The 22,250-nt window shown below is 51.8% G+C and overlaps 8 protein-coding genes across 8 annotated transcripts; 5 read left to right on the top strand and 3 right to left on the bottom strand.

Annotated features, from left to right (window-relative positions):
- Positions 1 to 97: 97 nt before the first annotated feature.
- EV422DRAFT_491205 (uncharacterized protein) lies at positions 98 to 5,351 on the top strand (the record flags this gene model as incomplete). Its single annotated transcript, XM_053067512.1, has 18 exons — positions 98 to 297; positions 369 to 445; positions 518 to 630; positions 693 to 934; positions 1,001 to 1,208; positions 1,272 to 1,408; positions 1,474 to 1,681; positions 1,736 to 2,003; positions 2,069 to 2,373; positions 2,445 to 2,561; positions 2,632 to 2,926; positions 2,992 to 3,119; positions 3,201 to 3,708; positions 3,791 to 3,939; positions 4,001 to 4,504; positions 4,572 to 4,690; positions 4,752 to 4,851; positions 4,920 to 5,351. 18 exons carry the CDS (start codon positions 98 to 100, stop codon positions 5,349 to 5,351), a joined length of 4,110 nt encoding a protein of 1,369 aa, XP_052930277.1.
- Positions 5,352 to 5,689: 338 nt separating this feature from the next.
- On the bottom strand, positions 5,690 to 6,502 carry EV422DRAFT_563111 (DnaJ domain-containing protein; the record flags this gene model as incomplete). The annotated part of the gene is made up of 2 exons (XM_053072027.1): positions 5,690 to 6,065; positions 6,384 to 6,502. The coding sequence occupies 2 exons, from the start codon at positions 6,500 to 6,502 to the stop codon at positions 5,690 to 5,692; spliced, it is 495 nt and encodes a 164-aa protein (XP_052930276.1).
- Positions 6,503 to 6,613: 111 nt separating this feature from the next.
- Positions 6,614 to 6,906, top strand: EV422DRAFT_563110 (uncharacterized protein; the record flags this gene model as incomplete). The annotated part of the gene is made up of 3 exons (XM_053072026.1): positions 6,614 to 6,656; positions 6,724 to 6,815; positions 6,880 to 6,906. The coding sequence occupies 3 exons, from the start codon at positions 6,614 to 6,616 to the stop codon at positions 6,904 to 6,906; spliced, it is 162 nt and encodes a 53-aa protein (XP_052930275.1).
- Positions 6,907 to 7,107: 201 nt separating this feature from the next.
- Positions 7,108 to 9,879, bottom strand: EV422DRAFT_22946 (uncharacterized protein). Its single transcript, XM_053065540.1, has 10 exons — positions 9,749 to 9,879; positions 9,369 to 9,684; positions 8,847 to 9,306; positions 8,469 to 8,784; positions 8,271 to 8,398; positions 8,117 to 8,197; positions 7,865 to 8,050; positions 7,721 to 7,797; positions 7,452 to 7,659; positions 7,108 to 7,356 (listed from the first exon to the last, which is right to left on the bottom strand). The coding sequence occupies exons 2-10, from the start codon at positions 9,559 to 9,561 to the stop codon at positions 7,242 to 7,244; spliced, it is 1,764 nt and encodes a 587-aa protein (XP_052930274.1). The 5' UTR covers positions 9,562 to 9,684; positions 9,749 to 9,879; the 3' UTR covers positions 7,108 to 7,241.
- Positions 9,880 to 12,471: 2,592 nt separating this feature from the next.
- EV422DRAFT_22709 (GLE1-like protein-domain-containing protein) lies at positions 12,472 to 14,429 on the top strand. The gene is made up of 9 exons (XM_053065529.1): positions 12,472 to 12,602; positions 12,669 to 12,978; positions 13,042 to 13,104; positions 13,184 to 13,321; positions 13,381 to 13,473; positions 13,542 to 13,706; positions 13,770 to 13,902; positions 13,975 to 14,078; positions 14,166 to 14,429. Exons 1-9 carry the CDS (start codon positions 12,589 to 12,591, stop codon positions 14,355 to 14,357), a joined length of 1,212 nt encoding a protein of 403 aa, XP_052930273.1. The 5' UTR covers positions 12,472 to 12,588; the 3' UTR covers positions 14,358 to 14,429.
- A 1,968-nt stretch (positions 14,430 to 16,397) lies between these two features.
- Positions 16,398 to 17,114, top strand: EV422DRAFT_502743 (uncharacterized protein; the record flags this gene model as incomplete). Its single annotated transcript, XM_053068296.1, has 1 exon — positions 16,398 to 17,114. The coding sequence occupies one exon, from the start codon at positions 16,398 to 16,400 to the stop codon at positions 17,112 to 17,114; it is 717 nt and encodes a 238-aa protein (XP_052930272.1).
- Positions 17,115 to 17,844: 730 nt separating this feature from the next.
- Positions 17,845 to 18,890, top strand: EV422DRAFT_563106 (the ARF-like 2 binding protein BART-domain-containing protein; the record flags this gene model as incomplete). The annotated part of the gene is made up of 7 exons (XM_053072025.1): positions 17,845 to 17,869; positions 17,951 to 18,068; positions 18,184 to 18,248; positions 18,321 to 18,427; positions 18,495 to 18,580; positions 18,651 to 18,747; positions 18,828 to 18,890. The coding sequence occupies 7 exons, from the start codon at positions 17,845 to 17,847 to the stop codon at positions 18,888 to 18,890; spliced, it is 561 nt and encodes a 186-aa protein (XP_052930271.1).
- Positions 18,891 to 19,600: 710 nt separating this feature from the next.
- Positions 19,601 to 22,207, bottom strand: EV422DRAFT_22602 (uncharacterized protein). The gene is made up of 4 exons (XM_053065517.1): positions 22,008 to 22,207; positions 19,934 to 21,931; positions 19,687 to 19,874; positions 19,601 to 19,620 (listed from the first exon to the last, which is right to left on the bottom strand). The coding sequence occupies exons 2-3, from the start codon at positions 21,767 to 21,769 to the stop codon at positions 19,803 to 19,805; spliced, it is 1,908 nt and encodes a 635-aa protein (XP_052930270.1). The 5' UTR covers positions 21,770 to 21,931; positions 22,008 to 22,207; the 3' UTR covers positions 19,601 to 19,620; positions 19,687 to 19,802.
- Positions 22,208 to 22,250: the final 43 nt, after the last annotated feature.

Below are 22,250 nucleotides of genomic sequence, written 5' to 3'. Positions count from 1 at the left end.
TGACAATACCCGCATCTGACGTTGTTCATAGTGCATGCACAACGGCATCTCCTCAAGCGCATTCAACAACAAATGGCCGTACATTACGTTCATTGAGATGTGTTTCTACAACATGACGAAGATAGCAGGCTTGCACTACTTTCCTGCGCTAACGTCATTGTGCATCATCGCGCAAGAGATTACGGAAATCTCGGGCTTGGAGGCGTGTCCAGCGTTGGAGCGTCTATGGATCTGTGAGACTTTTGTGGACCGGATAAAAGGGCTAGAGAACTGTACAGAGCTGAGGGAGCTTTATCTGTAAGGGACTCAGGAGCTCACCCCTGGGAATGAATGATGGAGAAAACTGACACCAAGGACACGACATCCAGGTACAGCAACCAGATATCTAAGATCGAAGGTTTACATCGATGTTACAAGATCGAGAAGCTTTGGCTATCAGACAACTGTAAGCTTCGGCACCGGTGTGCATAGGAGTATCTCGATGCCGTCGCCAGACCTTCAACTGACTTCCGCAGAGGTATCAGCATTCTAGAGAACCTGCAAAACCTGGAAAGGTTGACTCAGCTCCAGATGGGGAACAACCGATTGGTTTCAGTCGGAGATGCTTTGGACAATAATGTCAATCTAGAGGTGGGGAAACGGCGTGCATGGATTCTTTCGTTGTATGCGGCCAATGCAACTTTTGCTTGCAGGAGTTGAACATCTCAGGGAATCGAATTTCGTCGTTTCGTGAGGTCCTATTCCTCGCACGTCTACCACGACTGGCGTCTTTATGCCTTAGCGACCCAAACTTCGCCGATAATCCCGTCTGCTCGCTCTGCAACTACCAAACCCATGTGATCTATCATCTGCCAAATCTGAAGGTTCTGGACACGCTGGAAGTGACGGAGGAGTCGCGGAGGGCGATCAACGCTACAGTTCTGAAAAAGAGGATGTAAGGTATCGGAGGATACGTTGCATCTGCTGCTGGCGAAAAAACCGACTTTGTTTCCGTCTCTAGGTACTACAACATGCGGATCAGGACAATCAAACGCAACACCAACTTCCTCATCAAGCTGCTCGTCACAAAGTCTCTTGCCGAGCAGAATGACATAGAGGCAGACATCAAAGCCCTCCTAGCAAAGCTAAAACGTGTGCAGAAGCGGCATGACGACGTACTGCTCGAGAAAGAAGCACGTGGAAAACCTCCAGTGAGCCCTATGACAACTGTGGTGTCGAGCTATGACGGAATGCAGGCTCATTCGATTTCTTGAACGTTGTAGTCAGTGGAGTTGATGGAACGCCTCGCGGATGCCAAGTTCCGGCTCGAGCACTTCATCGGGGAAAAAAGCCGCTTGCAACGACAGCTCCAAGTACACGAGGCCGAGACGACTGAGCAAATCGTACAGCAGAGTGATATTGCGATCAGGTAAGACTTTGCGAGTCCACTGAACTTGCAGTTTCAGAGTGTGCTCCCACGCTAAATCGTTGCAGAAAGCTTCTCCTCGAGCTCGAGACTGGCGGGAACGTGCGCTTTGAAGACGGACAGGCGGGTGACGAATGGTTCGTGTTGTGCGAGGCGCTGGTCAAGAAGATGTTGAAAAGGGGTGGCTCGAGGAGTCGGGGAAGGCATATCAAGGTGCATCGGATATCAAGGATACACAATCGCTATCTGAAGAGCTTATGCGATGTAAGAGCACGGGTCCCGTTATCGCTTTATGGGGGGTATTTGTTGCTAACGATATCATGTGAATAGCGTCTGACAACCGGCAAAGCCGACCCGGCGCTAGACTACCTCTGGTATGAAGGATCAGAGTGCAACTTCGAGGACGTGTACTCGTCGGTCGAATACGGGTTTTGCGACGAGGACGCTGCCAATGATGGACAAGTGCTGTTGCCCAATTTCGTCAAGGCGGTGACTGCGTCGTCCAAAGAGTACTCCCGCAAATCCCCGCATGCGCATAAGCAACTTCATCAGGCGATCGTAGTCAGGGCGCCGCTTGCCAACGCTGTCAGCGTAACGGGTGCGCAACCATGAAGACTGCTGATAAATCTTAGATATGTGCTGACTCCGTTGCTCGTTTCACAGACCACTCGACAGATGTTTTACCCCGTAGCGCCCGAGGCAGCCGCAAAGACCATGATCCATCCTCTCCCTCCAGCGCCAATAGCAGCAAACGTAGCATCAACGAAGACGACATGCCCCTCAAGTACATCTTCAAACAGTCTACGGATCTTCTACCTGAGTACTTCGTAGAGTACACCATCGAAGCTGAGGCCGCGGATATGACGAGCAAATTTGAGAAGTTTCTCATCGATTTGGCGTTCTCGAGCAAATTGGCGCAGCCGGGGATGCCGGCGATGGTGACGAATCTGTTGAACGACGAGAGTTTTGTTGCTGTGAGTTTGTGTCGATAGCAATCTTGCTGGCGGACATGAAAGCCTTATTGAACCGGGCTATGTAGTTGAACCAACCGAGGGAGTTCAAATCGGACAATCTATCCCTGGCACTTATTGAATCGAGGTACCCAGAGGTCAAGGTTGCAGATGACACATCCGCATTTTTGGATTACACTTTCAAGGTAGGCTGAATTCGTATCATCTTAAACGAGATGCCCCATGAAGCTGACGCAGCGGCCATTTCCCATGTAGCACACAGTAACGAACGACGCCCCTGTCGTTGACTATCTGAACCTCAACTGGGTTAAGATCAAAAGCCTCACGGACCAAGCGTTTTACACGCAGATCCGATCCCTGTCCCTTTCGGGATGCGGTCTCAACAATGTTCCATCACTTGCGGAGTTCCGTCAACTTGAGAAACTGGACGTGAGCTTCAACAAGATCAAGCGCTTGCAGACGTTGATGGTGACGCCCATGTTGAGGCATTTGGATTTGGCCGCAAACCAGATTGCCGACATCAAAGAGTTTGCCGTCTTATTTCAGAAAGGTAAAACGCATCGGTTGATGTAATTCCCATCAGTCAGGGTATACTCATCCGAGTGCTCCTCCCAGATTGCCTCAGTATACTCGACACGAGGTTCAATCCGGTCTGCAAGATGAAGGGTCATCGCAGCTACATGCTAGTAAGGCTGGCCAACCTACAATGCCTGGACGGAGTCGAATGCAGTGCACATCATCAGGTACGTTCTCAAGAGTCCAGCCTTGCACCGGCCGACAGAGAAGGAAGCTAAACAACACCATTCTAGGCAGCGCCATCGGAGATCAACCTCAAACTCCTCATCGACCACTCCTCGACTCAACCTCACCTCTTCCGCCCGCTCAGCGTCCGCACCCAGACCGGATATGGCTTCTCGGCCACTCAAAACGAGTACTGGCGGCTCGCCCACCACCCCCATATGACCGAGCAACTGGTGGTAGAAGCGCTCACGACCCTCGAGCTCGACTCATGCAACCTGTTTGATCTGTCTGGCCTCCCGACGGGGATGGTGAACCTCCGTTGGGCGAGTTTCCGCAACAATAGCATTCGCGATGTTACCAAGTTGGCGGCGTTCACGCGGCTGGAGGAACTGACGCTTGAAAATAATGAGCTCCAGACAATCGAGCCACTGGTTGCGTTGAAAGCTTTGACAAAGCTGGACGTGAGCTTGAACAGGATCGCGACGATTGAGTGCGCTGGCGGGTTCCAGGCGTTGATGTTGTTGTCGATTGAGAACAACAGCATAACAAACTTGCGGCCGCTCGCAGATCTGCCGACGTTAATGGAGTTGTGTGAGTTGAGGCCAAGAGTGTCTCCGGTTTGCTAATGTCGTGGATGCAGCGCTCGTCACTCATGTGCATTTTGCCATTTCAGATGCTGGCAACAATGAAGTCGCAGACCTCATGAACATATTCCCTCTTCGTGAACTGCCGCGATTGATCATCTTGGACTTCACTGGGAATGCTGTATGCAAACTTGAGACGTACAGGCTGTTCACCATCTACCATCTGGGAAAGCTGAAGGTAAGGGATCAGATCATGCAAACTGCTCAGTCAAAAGGCGCTAAGGCTCAAATGTCTGCAGATTCTCGATGGCACGGGCATCTCCACCCGGGAACAGACCGCAGCGCGTGAAGCTTACCTCGGCAAACTCACGATCGAGCTCCTCGGTGAAAAGATCGGGCACCTCACTTTCAAGGCCATCACGGAGCTCGACCTCCGCAATTGCAAAATCCGCGAAATCGATTGTTTTGCTGGGTTCGACTTCCGCAACCTGCGCAAACTTACGTTTGACAACAACCTCCTGACCAACATCGACTGTTTCGTCGGTCTGGTCGCGTTGCGTCATCTGAGTTTGAACAACAACCGCATGGAGCGGCTGCTTTCCTCAGATCTTCCGGCGGCGGCGGGTGCTGGCAACCCGCTGAAGTCTGATCCGATGCATGCGGCACGGTTCGCGAAGCCTTTGCTACCGAACTTGGAGGAGTTGCATCTTGGGAATAATATGATAACGAGGATTGCGGATCTTGGGCTGTTTCGCATGTCGCAGTTGCGAATCTTGTATTTGAATGGGAATCGGATAACAAAGGTATCAAGAATCGCCCTTTTATGGAGTCTGTTCTTCTGGCCGTAACACTAACATGATCGCCTCGCAGATTGATGGATTGGAAAACATGCCAAACCTCATGGAGCTGGTGCTGGACAAGAATCACATCAAAGGAGCGACCCTCAACTCTTTTACATACGTGCCGCACCTGAAGACCCTACATGTCAAGTAAGGATCTTTGCCCTTTAGGACATTAGGCATTCGGTATCCTAAATCTCGTATCTATCAGGGAAAATCGCATCAAGTCCCTTGCGTATTTTGATGCCATCCAGGGCTTAGAACGCCTTTACATGTCGAATAATCGGGTCAATGAGATCTCGGAGATTGAGGTATTTGCCAACGACAGTCTTTTCCCTTGCATGATGCGAGAGTTGACCATCTACCCCTTCGCCTACAGAAAATACGGCTTCCGAATCTGGTCGAGCTGTCCCTCTCGCTCAACGCCGTCGCGCGGAAACAAATGTACCGGCTTGCCGTCGTCATGCAATTCCCACAAATCGTCAGCATCGATTCTTCTGAAGTGTCGGAGGAAGAGCGACAGCGCGCGCAAGCCTGCATCATGGAGCAGTGTATGGCAAGGGAAGATTCCAGTTCTGTGGTGAAACTGGGCTCGCAGTCCATCATATCGTCCACTACGTCCCTCAACGGGTCGTCCAAGCTGCCTATCAAAATATCCTCCGTGGTGCTCGACGGTGAGCGTGAGAACATCTTAGCCTGCTGCATCTGCATTTCCGTCCTGCTGATTCATAAGGCTCCCAGGGCTAGAGATGAGACTCTCCTCAAATTCCTGCGGTATTCTGAACCTGCGCCAATGAATCAACCAATCTAACATCTGAAGCTGACCGTATTCCCTGAGACGATATGTGTGCGAATAGATAGATATTGGGTGGACTCAAAATTGTATGATACTTAGATACAGGTTGGGTGGGTGAATGGTGTACCAAATGATGAAGACGGATATCGGGACCTAAACTATAAACTGGTGCCGTCGGGTGGAGATTGAGGGAGCGTTCGCTACTGTCGATGCAACTGTATGGCTCGAAAACCCACTGACCGACATGATCTGGGCCTCGATAGTCACATCCTTGAAACTCGGTGCAGCCACTGATGTTTCGAGAAACAGGCGATGTTGTGGTGGAACCAGGTATGGCGAAAGCGTTGAGGCTGTCACCTTCGTTTATCGATCATGTCTTTCGCTTCGTTGATTTTACTCGCAAGGTACGGGCTGCCTCCTCGATCCGGGTGGTTCAGCAGCATAATTCGTCGGTGGGCCTCCTTCAGCTTTTCTTTAGAGGCGGTTTCTCTAATTCCGAGGATCTGTGCTGCTTCCCGGCGAGTCATTTTGGGCTCGAATCCACCGCGAAGGAAGGACGTTCCGCCAAGTTTGCCGGACGCTTTGAGGGCAGCACGGCCGACGATAGCCGCTGCAGCGACACCGGCGCCGATGAGGACTGCGGTTGCCATATCTGGAGTGTTGGATGTGTTGGGACGGGAACGAGGGCGACGGGTTGTTGTGGGATCGACTTTGGAAACTGAATGCCCACTAAACGAGGAAGAGCTGATGCAATTGGCTAACGAAGGAGTGCTGATCGACTGCCTGACGAAGTGCAGAAGTGCAGAGTGTTTGTGGGAGCCTGATGAAGGGATGACTTCTGGTTTGCCAATTGACTGCTTTCAAGGTGCGAATTCAAGAAAGGAGCCGAAGTTCCGATGGGAAACGAGTAGCACGTGACTGGGAGCTGAGATTAATGGCTAAACTGCCTTCCTTTGATTTTGAATTCCAGCCCTCCGCACTTGCAATGCAACTGCGTCCTTGCCGATTACATTCTCCAGCACATCCTGGCTTACAATGCTAAAATACTTAAGCAACGTCGTCGTGAGCTTTGCGCCGCTGAACCCAAAGTCGCGCTCGGCAAGGTAACCGTTTTTGATTCGCTTTAGGTCGCCGTTATATGTTCCAGCAGCATATGGCATGTCCATGTGTGGCTTCTCACCGTTCAACTTTTACGTTCTGCAAACAGAGGCTTTTTACAACAGCTCATAACAGACGGAAACAGGCAAAGCAACCCGAAATGCAACGTAGTCATCAACATGTCGGATAAAGTCCGGAAACCAACAGTGGAGGTCACATATGGTGTGGTTTCGTCCGCGATCTTTAGAGTCGATGTTGTTCGAGTGGATATTGACAATCGATTTCATAGTCAATAAAGCGACACTAAAGCTGGATACAGAGACTTTGACGGCAGCAGAGATTGTGAAGGATGTGAACCGCCTAAGCAAACGGTTACAACTGGTGCGTAACCAATTGGCGGGAACGAGCTGGTCAACCGTACAGATATCTGAACTTGTGTTTGCAGGAAGAAGATATTGCTCAATCCGGATGAATGTTACGCCCGCTCCTTCTTTACGCTTCCTCCGCACGGAGCAACTCCTTTTTGATAGAAGATGCATTCCGAGGACCTTTCCTCGTTCATCGGTGCACCGAAAGCGATCCTACCTCACTGAACCTTAATCATACCACTCGGCTTCTGTCAAGTGAAGGATTCCTTCCTGTACATTTCTTGGCACCCATCGCAAGCCCTGTAATTTATCGTACCTAAATCAAATGAGCAGTGAATCACTGCGCAAAGACTTCGACAACCATCAGCGTACGATTCGATTTGGCTCGGTGTGTCTGCGAGCGATTGATCCTCGGTGGACGACAAATCTTAGGGCGTTGCTATGTCGGTTCGTACAGGACAACGAGCTTTTCATTTGCAGGACATCGGCAGTGTACACCAGCGGAATGTAAATATGTAAAGCAGCGTTGTTGACGAAATCTCTCAATACGCCAGCTGTCCAAAAAGGGTGGGTTCCGTACGAAGCGTGAACCACAGGTTAGCCTCTCTACTCAGACCCAAAATTGCATTCGCGCAAAGACGGTCAATACTCCTCATCGCTAGACAGCACTAGCTCTACGGAATCCGCATCTACGTCCGCCTCCTCATGTTGTGTTTCCGCCGCCGCTGTTACAATACGCCGCTTCTCCTTCGCTTCTGACGGTACAAACTGCATGCCCGAAATGGGATCAAAGCCCATTCGGCTCATGGCCTGTGATGTGAAAATGGGTCGCGTCGGGATCGCTTTCCTTGTAATGCCTAGAAATCTGATGGTGAGGAACGCCGGTCACCGTCCCCATCCAATGACTCTTTCAAATACCATTATCGTCCGTTTCAATCTTGCGGGCGAGTTGTAAATATCGCGCACCGGGCGTGTTTGAGTCCACCATCTTTGCTCTGGAATGCATCAAGAAACAAAGCATCAGAACACAGCATGACAGATCGAACATCAGCTGTATCTCACAAATCTGCTTGCTCTTCCGGTTTCAGCTTCCTCCCTGCTTTGCACGGCTGGATCACCGATATGCCCGTGTCGCCTGTCGAGAGGGCTTGTCCTCCGGGGAGGTTGTACGTGCTATTTGATTTCCAGGACCGGGCCTTTGCGGATGAGACCCGTTGTTTTGGGTCGCCGAGAGCAAAAACCGCGTTCCTGGAGTGGAGACGAAGGCATAAACAACGTGTAGCAAACAGGTACATATACGGTTCGAGGTAATACCCGCTGATACACTCTTGACGGCCTAATCGAGCTTTCTTGAACACCGCTTCTGCATGCAAGTCGCAATAGCTATGATACCGTCTAGGTGCAACGAGTTCCAGGCGATATTAGTCTGGAAGTGAAAGACCAATCGTCCGAAGTAAGCTTCACATACCCATCCAATGGGACGTTGCATTTCCCTCCTTGACTTTGCGCTCCTTTGCAAAAGATCATATCCTTTGTATCGCCGATCTTGATCCATTTATCCGGATTGTTCAGATTCAGCGCAAGCGTGGTGCCTCTCTGCAAGTGTTATGAAATCGTGCATCAGCGTGTCGCGCATGTCCCTCTTAGAAGTGAGCGCACTCCGCACCTCATTAGGTAATAATATCCCAGCATTCAAGATCGCAACCACACTTCCCAGAATTTCTCCATGGAGTGCGGAGTGAGCGTCATCGAAAAGAAACACATTGATCATCCCCCGCCCCAGATTCGTCAACTTCACGATGCTGTACTTGCTGCCCTTTGCGCTGGTCCGTACGGACGACTTCTCGCACAGCACACCAATGGTGACCCAGTCGCCGTCAATGTCGTTCCCGCACAGCGAAGCTGAAATGTCAGGAAGGGCAACCATACGCCGGCCCTGCATGTGTGATCGGAGCAACTGAGAAGGCACCAATCGGGACTCCCTAGATTGTTTGTTAGACAACTGAGACGGGGGCAAAGATGCAGCAAACTCCGATCGACATACTTCAGCCGCAACCCAGAAAACTCTTCAAGTCCCTCATCGCAAATCCGCTGTTTCTTCCCAGTTTGAGAAGCAACGTCAACAGCGCTCTCCTTCTGATTCCGTGTCGATGCAAACTTCTCGGATTTGACCACCGTCGCGTTTTCGACCGCTGCGACCTGGCGCCGTCGGTTCTCTGCCAGTTTCTCAGCAAAATTCATCTTCACTTTCGTAGCTGATGCTTGATCAGCTACCGGCAAAGGTCCCGTTGAGCCGCCCGCTGGAGGCAACGCCCCGAAGTCATTCGTGCTTTCGGTATTGCCGCGTGACGTTGCTTCATCTCCCGGCTGTTTCCGTTTCCGAGGAAGCTCCGGCGGCTGCGAGCCCTGCTTATCCTTCATAGCCTTCTCCCTCAGCTTCTTGTTCTCCTTTCTAAGGAATTCGAGTTCCCTAAGCTGTGCGTCAAGTTTGGGGTCCACAACGACTAGGACGGGGAATAGTCTTCAGTTGCCAGAACTAGTAAAGCAGCCCAAAGAACGAACATACCTTTCGTCGGCTTTGCCACTTTCTTTTTCCCCTTCAGCGGTCTAACCGACCCGACGTCATCACTGAACTTTGTAGCTTCGTTGGCGAGACTGAGAAGGAGGTCATCGTCTTCGTCGGTATCATAAGTTGGGGAGGAGGCACCAGCGGTGGCCATTGGAACTGAGCGCCGCGGTGAAACTTCTTTGCTATTCATTCAGAAGGGAAGTCGACAAGAGTCTTTGTCTTCAGTACCCAGTTATGCAGAAGCAGTTATGGAACCTGTTACTTGGGGCCAGGCGGAGGCACAACTTGAATTGAAAATGGAGTCCGAGCTGAACTGCAAAAGGTATATAAGAGGAGACGCGTTGTGAACTGGTTGCGAACCTTGTCCGGGACCTTACCATTCGACGCGTTGATTGCAGAGGAACGACGACTTAACGACGGATACCGGCCTGCCCGTCTCCCCAGCAGGGCTGGATCTGGAGTCAGATGCGCACCGAGCAGCGGCAGCAGATCAGGCTGCAGTTGCAGGTGCATCGGCGAGCGCGGATGAGCAAGCGGCTTCAGCAAACCCGGCTGGAGCTGCAGATGAATTGATGGTGCAACTGTGGACCAAGGGCTGCCCTGGAGTTGGCGAATGTACCGGGTGCAGAAGGAGTTTCGAGGCTCTTGACTGAGCATCAAATCGATCTTTCCATTTTGCCCGATATGACTATCGCTAATTGGAATGAATTAAGCGTGGCGCACGGTCCGAGAATGCTGCGTCTACGCCAGTGATACTCATTAATGCTGGCATCCGAGCGGACGAAGGCGCTCTTGGTACTGGGGGAATACGTTCATTTTGGCTCGTGTGTGTTAGGCTGGTTGCTGTTGGTTTGCTTGCTGTTGGCTTTGGCGATTCCTGATGTTGGCGCACATTGTGAAGCGGCAAACTGCATACGAATAGATATTCAGCCCTCTTGGCAGTTCGGCACACGGTTCGTTTGGCTCGGGAGGGATAGACTCATTTGCGGTTGGCTGTTTGACATGTTGCGCTAGCTACGCTCAGGGATTAGCTGTTTTGTTGGGACGCTTTTGTTGGGACGTTGGATTTTGTTTTGGCAAACCTCTTTTGTGGAACTGGCTAGCTACGGCTATACACACCAGAAAGCAACGGATCCCGTCCGATCTCCGAAGTTAAGCCGGTGATGGCCCAGTCAGTAGGAATACTGGGTGCTGTAGTATCTGATGTGCGGTAACTCGCATATCGCCGATCCCTGTTTTGTTGGGATGTTGGTTAGGGTCGCAACGAGAGTTGGGGAAGCATGCGGCCATGCCTGCCTAGGGTGACCTCTCGTTTATGGCTCCAGAGCGGTCGAAATCCCGGGTGGCCTCTTGTGAGCTTGACCATCTTAAATGACTGGCTGGAATCGCTACCTTCACGATTCTCAACTAAGAGCGATCTTTTCTTGTACGCATATAACGGATATCAAGCTCTGAGCAAGAGTGAACGTCGGTGTGTGAGCATTAGACAATATCTGGGAATGGAGCGCTCTAGGACGTGGGCGATAAACAAGCGCAACGATATCGAGAGGAGCCAGGAACCAACGGACACTACTATTGGGACGACTATACTGTATCAAACCGTGGAGCAGCAGCAGCAAACGACCGAGCCCTTGGGGATTGCGCACCGACTTCGCGTCAGAGGACCCCCAGTCGGCTCACAGGAGGACGTTGTCACACACACATAGCACTATCCATGGCCCGACCTGCATGTCCACATGCAACTGCAAAAATCTCAGCACCCAGCCCTTTCTAAGTCTGCGTTTCCAGCACTTCCCGGACCAAGAGAGAATGAAGCGCAAGTCCATGCAGTCAAAATCCTCGTCCAATACCTTCCGACCCCACACGTCATTGCATTGCGAGTGAGGTCTAACCTCTCGAGAAGCTAGGGCGCAAAACCCTGATATCGATATTTTGGTTATATACAACGCCTCTTCTTCCTCCTCCGGGTATACAACACAAGCGATACCAGAAGCTTATTTATTAGTCTCTCATATAGAAGCTTTTGCCTACGGAATTTTACAGACGATGTGTGCTAGTGAAAATATAAAGCGTGGACCCCCGTATGTTGCCAGCCACTCAGATCATCAAAGACTTTCATGTAGCAGGCGCAACGGGGAACGGAAAACTGGGTATTTTATCTGTCCAGCGCATATGAAGAGCTTTTTGCACAGAGTTTTCCTCTCAATGCAAGCTACGATTGTATAAAATGAGTTCCCGCACGTTGCCATTTGCACAGATCACAAAAGGTTTTCACGGAAAACTTGATGTTCAGAGATTTCAATGGGCGAAGCTCTCTGCCTTTTACGCAGCTAGTGAGTATGACATCGTCTCATGTTAAGTTTGGTATAACCCCCTCCATTCCAAGCATCTATGTCATATATGCAGTTCTCTTCTTTCTTTCTGGGAAAGGTAGCAGATGCAGTAACTCGCCAAAGATTGCCGATGATGAACGAAAATGACAGCGGCGGACGCGTATCCGGCTTCGCGGGATTCCCAAGTTTGCGTTTGCGTTTGCGTTTCCCAAGCTTTCTGTTGCCCAGTTCGGCCATCGTCCGCCATCCCCGAACACACGCAAGACAACGTCAGACATGAGGTTCGGTTACTATGAAGACTTTGACGCCGAGGCCTCTGACGACGAAGGCAGCGCTGGCGACCCTCTGTCATCGCCAGCGTCCAGAACAGGCTGCAGGTACGTCAGTGAAGCAGCCGTAGGTTGCCTGCTTCAAAAGTGGACTCCTAAGACAGACCTCTCCTGTCCTGTACACCAGTCCCATAAAGCCTTTCACGAATCGAACACCGACACAAGCGGAGGTGAGGCGAGCGCATAAGTGCGCGAGGGAACAGGCTAGGATAAAAAGAAAATGCGACCCCGGACGAGAGCTTTCAGCCGAACTGGCAAACATGTCACTTGGTGTAACGGCGCGGGCGAAGGAGGAGCAGGACTTTGAAGTAAGGTATTGAGGAAGCCTTTGACACCTGGGGTTCGATGCTCATCATTTGGAACTGTCTCAGAGTGCACGGGAGAAACACCTCGCTTTCCGACGAACTCTGATGGCGAAACAACCGGTTGCACCCCACGAAACCCAACAACAGCTCACTTCGGTACAACAAGTGTTACTGCCGTATCTTGCGCAGGAGGATGCAGCGGCACAGAAAGTGCGGCAGCAGCTGGAGGTTGAGTTTCGCACCACGCTGAATGAGCATCAAAAGGTGGAACACCGGGAGGTTGGGCGACCAATACTGAATTAGAACTGACATATTGAACTTGTCCTAGAGCATTGAGGCAGCGCTGCGGATATTAGAAGAGAGAGAACGGAAAGAGCGGGAGAGGTTGGAGGCCGAGAAGAGGAGAAAGGAAGAGGCGGCGCGGGCAGTACAACAGGCCAAGGAGGAGGCAGAAAGGAAGGCGGCCGCCGATGCCCTTGCAAAGCAAGAAGCTGACGCAGAAGCGAGACGGCAGGCAGCTGAGGCTGCCGCGAGAAAGGCCGATGAGCAGAGAGCCACTGAAGCAAAGGAAGCACAGGACGCGGCAAATCAAGCTGCCGCCCAGGCCGCTCAACAATCAACGGCGCAAGCAGCAGCAGCGGTGAGTCGGTCCGAACTGTACCGGAGGGAAAACGCAAAGCTTATTGTTCGCTCGTGTCTTCAGATGTCCAAGTTCATGCCTGACGAGGTGATGGAGAAAGCGAAGGAGCGAATGGCGCTCATCGACGTAAGTTACGCGACCGCGATAAGGCTCTTTCAAGAATAAAGTTCGGAAAACGCTGACCGCGTACTGCACATGTTTTCAGAGCATCAAAGCAGACCTCAAACCGCTTTTCAAATCCGGAACGAACTCAAACATGACGAATGCCGTTTTCAAGGCGAAAATGACCTTCACGCGTCGTTTGGGACAAGTAATGAACTCCCAGAAGAAGATTATTGAGATTGTAAGGGCAAACCAAGTCTCTTCTAGCGCAAGCATCCCATCCTAACGGTTACTTTCCAGGCAAAGGACATCGACCAAGTATTGAAAGGCGCCAAGTCGGTCAGCTCGGAGGCGTATAGGCTATGCATGGACATCCTGGCAAAGCAGATTATAGTACGTTGAGCAGGGCGACTTTTCCTCTGGGCACATATGTGGTCGCTCACACTCCAAACCTTTTCCAGAAACAATGCGAAAACGAAGTGGCCGTCAAGATGGACACCGCTTTCCCGCTCGCCATTCTGTGTATCATGCTCTATAATGCGCATCCAGATTTTCTGGACATTTTGCTAGGCAAAATGTCGAAACGATGTCCTTACGTTGTTCCATATTTTCCTGCTCGGTTAAAAGTAAGTGGACCGACTCCGCCCCCAGAAATTCCCACTTCACGCTGACTACGACGTCGATTTCAGGGAGAGTCCGACGACGACTTCCGTCTCAAATTAGGCTACAGGAAAATAGTCGAGTGGGAGACGAGAGCTCAGTACGCGGAGCGAATGGGCGGAATCCTTGCGCTTTATGCGGCTATTGTACAAACGGATTCGGGTAAGCACCGCGCTAAGAACCCACGATTCTTTTGCGGCCATTCTGGCTAATTCTCATGCGCTTTGAAAACAGTACCGCACATTCATGGAATAGATTTCGCGTGGATATGGCTCTCGCGGATGCTGAATATGAAGCCAAGGCGCGTGTCACCCGGCTTGATCTTGCGGTTTTTGGAGGTACGGCACATCAATCTTCATCACTCCCCGCAACGTAAAATGGTTCCTGACGCGCCGGACTGTGTGTCCTCCTACCCTCTCTTATAGATGGCAGGATCACAATTCCTACCGCGATTCGGCAAACAAGCTGAGAAGATGATCGTCTACATTCGGGACGTCTACATGCCCATGATACCCGCAGACGCGGTGGCCGCAGCCACCCGTCTGCAACTCTTTTTGGACGACGTGTGCAAAACTGGGCGAGTGCCGGTCCCCGAGGGACGGTCGTTATTGCCGTAACACATTGAGCGTGCTTTCTTCCGGAGAATGCTTTTTAATGTCAGATTCATAGCGCATAGTCCTGTATATAGACAACAATAGATCTGTGAGCGCGTGGAGAAAGAACAGCCTTTCGACATGGAGCTCATAACGACTTCCAAGGGTTCAGGACGGAGAAAAAGGAAGCCAACCACTCGCCGAGGATAGGTAGGGCTGAGACGTATCTCTGCCCCGAACCTCACGCTGCTGAGTACAGTAAACTCCATTCGCGCGGTGGATTAAGCTCTGGGGCGCCGGACTGTTGGTATCATCGCAGTTGACACTTCGAGCACTGCACAAAATGCGTTCGTAACATTGACGCACTATTTACGTGGAGTGTTACCCAATGTGCCTAGTACGAGGGCACGCCGCCCGGGACGCCCATTATTCACTTCATTTTCGGAAGTGTGTGCAAATAAAACGATCGCGGGGACACCTCAGCGTTCAGGCAGCTTCAGCCCGCAGCCGTTTGCCCGCCCTCAAAATTAAGATGGCGCACGCATGAATCGGCTCTCGGGCGTTCGGCTGCGGTAACTTTTCAAGCCGTGTCGGTAGTGGTAGGAGGCTCATAGTATGGAAGCTGGCCGGGTCCTACGACAGTTTACACGTAGATTCGATCAGCATATAGATCATCTACGGAAAACCGTGCCCATGACTGGACCTACTCAGCTGCACATTGATGAGTAGGATGGGTTCCCAACGAATAGATCCGATACCCAAGTCGAGACACTGAATGTAAATCAATGACATGCGCGGCGCTCAAGCTGAACCCCGCATGATCATGCGAAAAGCTCGTCATACGACCTTGGCAAATGTGCAAGGACTGGAGAGAACGAGAAAAAAACCCCCCGACGAAAGGAATCTGCCGATATGCTGCTATTACATGCATGAAGACTGTCCAAAGGTTGCCGGCGGTAGCCTAGGAGATCAAATCTCGGAGGCCTCTACTCCCACACTCCCGCACATCGCGTTACAGCACGCACATCGCGGTAACCTGTTGGTCCCCAGCTCAATTACGCTGTCTCTGCGCTGGTGGCTTCCCACCCTGCACATCGCGTTAGAAGGTTCGCACAGCGCGGAAACCTGTGAGGCCCCAGCTCGCCACGCTGTCCTCTGCTCTGATGGCTCCCACATTCCCGCACATGGCAAAAAAAAAGACTCGCAATCTGGTGGGTCCTTTTCCTGTCCTCCCTGTCCTGCTCCTCTACACCGGGGACTCCCACCACTTCCGCATTAGAGTGGCAGATTTGCACAGCGCCGCAGTTTGGTGGGAACCCGTTGCAGTTCGGCAAGCTTAGGCTGTAGCTGCAAAGACAAGGATCCACGTAGCGAGCATTTAATTTTGAGCCTCGAACTCAAAAAAGTCCGCTTGTACGCGGGCGGAACAACCGACGCGTGAGCAACGCGTTGTTGGCTTCATTTTACGCTTTCCGGCATCTTTTTTTTCCCTAGATTCGGAGGCTGGGCCCCGGCCAGATCGTTTTTTTCTCTCATTTGTGGCTTTCAGCCGTGCTGAAAGCCTGAAATGAACCCCACTGCGCACATGTCACAGAGTGGGGTTACTGCGTAAAAGTTGTCTAAAACTTTGAAGACGGCCGGCACTGCCCGGGGGCCGGCAGGCAGGTATGTATTGTTGTCTTTACCCCACATCGGGTGACGGGGCAGATGGCAAGCATGAATGTGCATCTTAACCCGGCTGACAGCTGCGCGCTGAGCTTCCCAAGCGAAAGGACGTATAGTTATTACAGCTTTGGGCGGAAGGCGGAAAAGAAAAAGAAAAAGAAAAAGCATACTCACTTCCGGCCCTTTTGAGCTACAAAGCGAAAAAGCAAAAAGCTGATGCCTCTCTCACTGCATGGCAGCGCATCAACGCAGCAACGTACGCAGCAATGCAGGACAGGGATCGGCTATAAAAGGGGGGCCCCCCTTTCCTCTTGCCCTCATCGCAGCACTCATCACACCCGCACCGCTCAACACTCCTGCCTCAACCCTCTCTTCGCCCGTCCATCAAAGACATTCGAGATGCAGTTCACTACTCTTGCCATTCTTGCCTTGACCGCCTTCACTGGTGTGTCCGCCTCCGCCATCGACGCCGCCTCCGCCAAGCACTGCAAGATCGCTGGATGCAGCGCTGAGCTGTGTCTGCCTTCCAATGCCGAACCCGGCGTCAGTGGATGTGTGCAGAAGCCCGAGTACGAGTGCTTCAAGACCGCCACATGCCAGTACAACGCTCGCGAGCAATCCTGCAACTGGAAGATGACCCCGAAGCTCACCAAATGCATCGAGACCAAGACGGCGCCGGCGACCAAACCCACACCCCTTTGCAAAGTCACGGGATGCAGCGGGGAACTCTGTGTCGCGGCCTCCAGCCCCGACCGCCCGGGTATCTGCATCTACAAACCTGAGTTTGCCTGCTTCAAGACTCCCGCCGCCTCCTGCGAGTTCGACAACAACACCCAGTCTTGCGGATGGGCCAAGTCGGACGAGTTGAACAACTGCATCACGCAAGCCAAGGCCGACGCCGACGTGCCCAAGGAGGCCGGATGCAAGGTGGCCGGATGCAACTCCGAACTCTGTGTCCCCAAGGACTCCACCGCCACCTCGAGCTGCGCGTGGAAACCGGAATTCGAATGCTTCAAGAAAGCTTCATGTGGTTACATCAACAAGTCCCTGCTCTGCGGATGGAAATCCGAGGACACCTTGACGCAGTGCATCAAGGAGGCTCGTTTGGGCGCTTAGAGGCACTTCTTCCCCCGTCTCGGCCACAGTTCGACAAGACCCGCCGTTCGAACACTCGTTTGAGGGATCTGTAGCTAGCCTATAGCATCCACACATACATTAGACATTTCACTCGCATACCATTCATCATATCATCTTCATTGCATACCCCATCATAACATTCAGCATCTTCATACCATTGTATCCCTATATCATATGTACCTTTCGATACGAAACACATTTCACATACCTACTGCGTTGGTCAAATTTGAGGATTGATCGCAATTCAACTCGTTGAAAGAGTGGGAGGAGCGAGCCGATACTGCGCGTGGTGGGCATAAAGACGGGAGCGAAGATGGGACGTGGTGTTCTCTCTTCCGCAAATACAACTTCCTTACCTTCCAAACCGAGTCGTAGGGTGGGATCAGCGCAGGCGAGCGTTCCCAAGGGTCGCTGGAAGGCTCAAGAAGCGTAGTAGAGACGCGTACTATCGTGTGTTTGCCCCGTTTGTCACGCTTGCCCCGCTCCGTCCAGTTTCAACAGTCCAACGCCAGAACTACGCCAGTCCAACGACAAGCATCCTTCTTACTCAGGCATATATATTAGCTGCATACGCTCGATCACCCCAGTAGTGTCAGGAGCCAGCGATACTCCGGGACCCACGTTACGGAACTTTGCTCAAACCACGACCGTGCCAGGACATTCTACTCAGGACGATACACACCTCAGTCTCACCAACATCAGCTCCGAAATGGCCGCAACTGCCTCCCGCGTAGGTAGGTTCAGTCTTCGTATCGTCCAATGCGCGGCTCGCGGCGGAATGCAGAGGTGACCAACAATCCTTTTGCCGTGACCAGACTTAGATCTCGATGTGGATGGGGAGGACATCCGATTCGGTTCGAGTAGCCGCGTCGGCTCGACGCGTAGCTTGAGAGAAGGCGACGGGGAAGGGGAAGAGGTGGTGGCCAAGAGCAGGTGGGTGGAGAAACTGCGCGCGCCATGTGTCAGAACTAGCTTCCATAATTAAAGCGCATGAAGCCAGGTCAACAGCATTGCCCTGATCAAACGCTGATTCCGCTTGGCCTTTCAGCAAATGCAGCAGTGCAGATGTCCAATTCGACGAGGTTGTGGGTGAGCTAGAAGATATGCTCATGGGTACGTACGTCATTTTAAAGGAGACATACCAATTCATACTGGACCCTGTGCTGATTCAACCCGCTCCATCAGACCCATACTTCATTGAGCTACAGGAGACGTTCATGGCAGAGAACTGCGATGTCTTTACCGATGACGAGGAGAACAAGCATGTCTACACCGATCTCTTTCACAGCTATGTACGCGTCTGTTTGGTGAGATTCCATGTCTGCACTGCGACCGATGGAAGCTCATCATCTCCTCCAGGTGAAGCTCATAGAAACATTTATAGAGAAGCGGTTGAAGGCGCGGCTGAGCTGGTTCAGCATGTCAACCTTTTTGATGATGATGAAGTGGGACCCAGTTTGCGTTTGCTGACAACTTGACAAAAGAACTGACAGTGACCCGTTTGGAACGCGGTAGATCTCAGAAGGAAGCTCTAGATGGGGATGTATTTGATGTTCTGAGCAGCCTGGCGGAGTTTACTGCTTTCAAGGAGCTGATGCTGAGTTACAAGAATGTACGTGTCTTCATGGGATGCATGCCCTTGAGAATTCTGGAATGAGGACTCACTGTGGCCAACTCTGGGACCTCATGTAGGAGCGTCAGGGCACATCGATGGACCTCTCAGGCCTGCTGGCGGTACATGGCGCTGGCAAATAGTGGTGAGGGCGCCATGGGTCTGTCCGGTAGAGAACTTGACCACTGATGATGCTTGTGCATTGCGGCGCTTTCATGCAGCCTTATTGAGAAGAGTCGTCAACGTCCAATAGGACATGTAAATTCTAAATTAAAAGGTCGGAATACGCATCAGATGTAAGCTATTATCATGATAGCAGCACTTCCAACCCGTAAAATCGATTGCTGAACCAAGTCAACATAATCCAACTGTCCCTGAAAGGGCATAATCAGTCCCAATTTGAAACAACACAAGTGCGGAGGGAACGTGCGGGGCTCAAAATGCATAAACTCCAAAGTTCGTATACTATTCATTCAAATCGTCACACATGAGAATCCAATATACTAGACGATAAACCGCGGGCTCCAAAAACGTACACAGACTCATTGAACGAGCCGCCTGGCGGAGACGATTGCGAAGGAAGGTCGCTTTTTGAGGTACTGCTCAGTCGCGGTACCGTAATCCTTCCTGTAATCTCTATCTCCCCTGAGCCGCCCGGTTTCCCAAGGGGTTGCAGCCTCCGAGCTCGCAACTTGGCGGCACCGCCTGGTGGTGGCATTGCCGGTGGTGCAGGTCGTCGGGTTGCATCTGGAGGTCTCAGAAGTGAGGAAAGATAGGGCACGGCTTCCCGCAAATGATCATGGAAGATGGCGTTATTCGCATTTCGATGATAGAGGAGGTATTTATGCAGGTCCGCTAGGAACGAGGATAGATCTGTTGGCGGGAGGTGATATGAGTGATGAAGTCAAACCGCAAATCGCACAGCAGGACGTCACTCACCGTTATCCAGAAAGTAGGCTATCTCGCCTGCAGTTTCCGAGCGGTCACTGTTTGGTACATCGGCATCATCAAGCAAATTACCGCCCGATAACGTTGCTATGGAAGCAGCCGAAGGATCATGCGGTCTCAAAAGGGAAGAAGGCGAGGCGCTGGCGGACCTTGGACGACGGTTGAGGTTCACGCTGGATCTGCGACCATTAAATGCTCGAAGAGAACCAAGGATGCCTTCAAGGATTTGAAGCCGAACCTCCATGTATCTAGTCCGCGGCTCTTCCATCATGGCGGGCCGCTGCGCAACGGCTGAAGTGCCCCCAAGTATCTCAGAGGAACCGCTGAGCCTTGGGCTCAAGGCTAATGAACTTTCCGAAGATGCTTTCATCGGCTCACGAGCGATATTCGATCGTGTGGGAGGTCTCAGTGAAGGTAACAACGATAATGGGCTCGCCGCAGCTGGAAGTATTCCCCCGCAATCGAGCTTACTCGAATTCGAGGCCTCTTTCAGTCTTGCTGATTTGACTTCTTTCAGCAGAACCGCTGGGAACAACTTCCATCGCATGGGTTCCCTGAAGAATGGAATCAGTAGCTGATCTTGGCAGCGTTTCGCGATGTCCAGGAGGAGTGCTGTCATTTTCCCATCTACTGATTCGTTCAGAATTTCATGCTCGCTTCCCGCTGACGCGCACTCATGCGACTCCATACATGCATCTTCTGTACAAACAATCGCAACCCCCAAGCGCAGTATGCCAGCCGCAGGAGAGGTAGGAGCCGCAGATGGCTGTGCAGCTGGAAGCTGCAGCGACGGAGCCAGCGATTTTCCAGCACCCGCAGCCAACAAGCAATACTTGCTGAATACGTCCAATGCGAAAACAACGCACGCATGCAAGTCCTCCATGGAAAAAACTCCAAACTTGCTCATCGGCGATGGATACAAGCTGCAACGCTCTTCGTGGTGAATGGCCCAGTTGAAGTCCTTTTGGAGAGATATGAGTTCATCCCCGATAGAGCAATGTGGTAACTTCAGGATTGCAAGATTCCGCAATACATCCGCGATATGGGCGGCGAGGTCATTGACGTCCGAAACAAAATGTACGGTGAGCAGACTTTTGACCCTGTGCATGCAATCTTGTAAATTGGTGGGAATCGAGCAGTACGCAGTCGGACTGGCACGCATCTGTTTCATCGAGAGTGAAGCTGCTGCAGGCGGACTGTGCAGGTGCGTATGGTTTCCTCTCACATTCACATAGAACGCGAACAAATCTGCAACATTCTGCTTGACGAAGGTCGACGCGGGTTGGGGTAGGACCCGCGCTTTTTGAAGGCTTGTTGTCAACATGGAAATAATCGATACCCAACTATTCCCACGGCGCTCAAGTGCGCGTTGAATTTCCTGCCCTGTCAGTGAGCGGCCTTTCAGGTACAATTCTCCCTGACTCAACATCCATTTCACTGTTGTCGTGCTTGCACTCGTATTTGCCAGTGCCCCAGGTAATTGACATCTCAAAACGGCACCCAAGAGCAGCCAAAGCACTGGTGAAACGACTGCCGTGCTTGCTGTCTGTAACCAGAGTTGAAGAACCTTTTCAAAGGTCTCAAACAGACGATGTGGTTGATTTCCGTCCATTCCAGAGAGGAGGATGAGCTCGCCAGTCACAATCTGTAACACCATCCCCACTACATCATCCATCGATTGCCCAGAAGAGAGGCCTTTGGCTTTGTCATATGTACCCAGACCTTGGAGCGCATCCAAGGACCATCCGGCGTTTGCAGTGAGGTGCGAAACGAGGCCACTCGCGTGATTGAGGAGATCACACGCTCGCGCAAGGCCTTTCCTCTGTCCAGCTTGAGTTTCTGAGGCAATAGCGCATACCACCCCGAGTAGATCGGAAACCGCTCGCAGAGGTTTGCTCGGATGACGCAGAACAATAGTAGCATTTCGTTTGCTAATCCCGTCCGATGTATCTGCGGTCCCCTCGCTTCCTACTAAGCTTTCCAAGACCCCTAAAACGCCCTGAGCGACCTGGAGCGAAGAAAGATTTCGGTATGAGGTTACACTATCAGCAAATGGAGCGTATATTTGACCCATCAGGGTCGAAACCACGCGTACTTTCTCACCCTCAGGTGCAAACTATCGTCGATCCCGTTCCGAACAGCTTCCAACGACTCCAACAAAGTTTCGGAAAGCACGTCCACGACATCCAGGTCTCTTTGAATAAGTGCATAACGTCTAACTGTGATTAATGAAGATCTGTCTTGGTGATTAGCGTGGGTTGGTGTCTGTCTGACATTCGTCGAGGGTGCATGGCGGAAGAGAACGAACGCACCTCTTGCTCAGAAAGTCCAATAAAGTGAGTTTTTCGCTTCCGTCAGCGTCCAAGAGCTCTTCCACAACATCAAGGAACTCTTCCAGGTGCCTTTTGCTCGCAATAGGATCCTCGACCACTCCGTCTGTGGGCGAAACGCGAAACCCGTCCATCATGGGAAAATAGAGAGTGGAAGGCTTCGTTCTCGCTCGCCCTCATTAGGCAACGGTGTCTGCACGGAGCAACGCCAATGTGACCTCAAAG

Source organism: Fimicolochytrium jonesii, assembly GCF_025526975.1.
Source record: "Fimicolochytrium jonesii strain JEL569 chromosome Unknown EV422scaffold_1, whole genome shotgun sequence".
In the NCBI taxonomy this organism is placed as follows: domain Eukaryota; kingdom Fungi; phylum Chytridiomycota; class Chytridiomycetes; order Spizellomycetales; family Powellomycetaceae; genus Fimicolochytrium; species Fimicolochytrium jonesii.
This window is presented reverse-complemented; position numbering and strand designations above follow the sequence as displayed.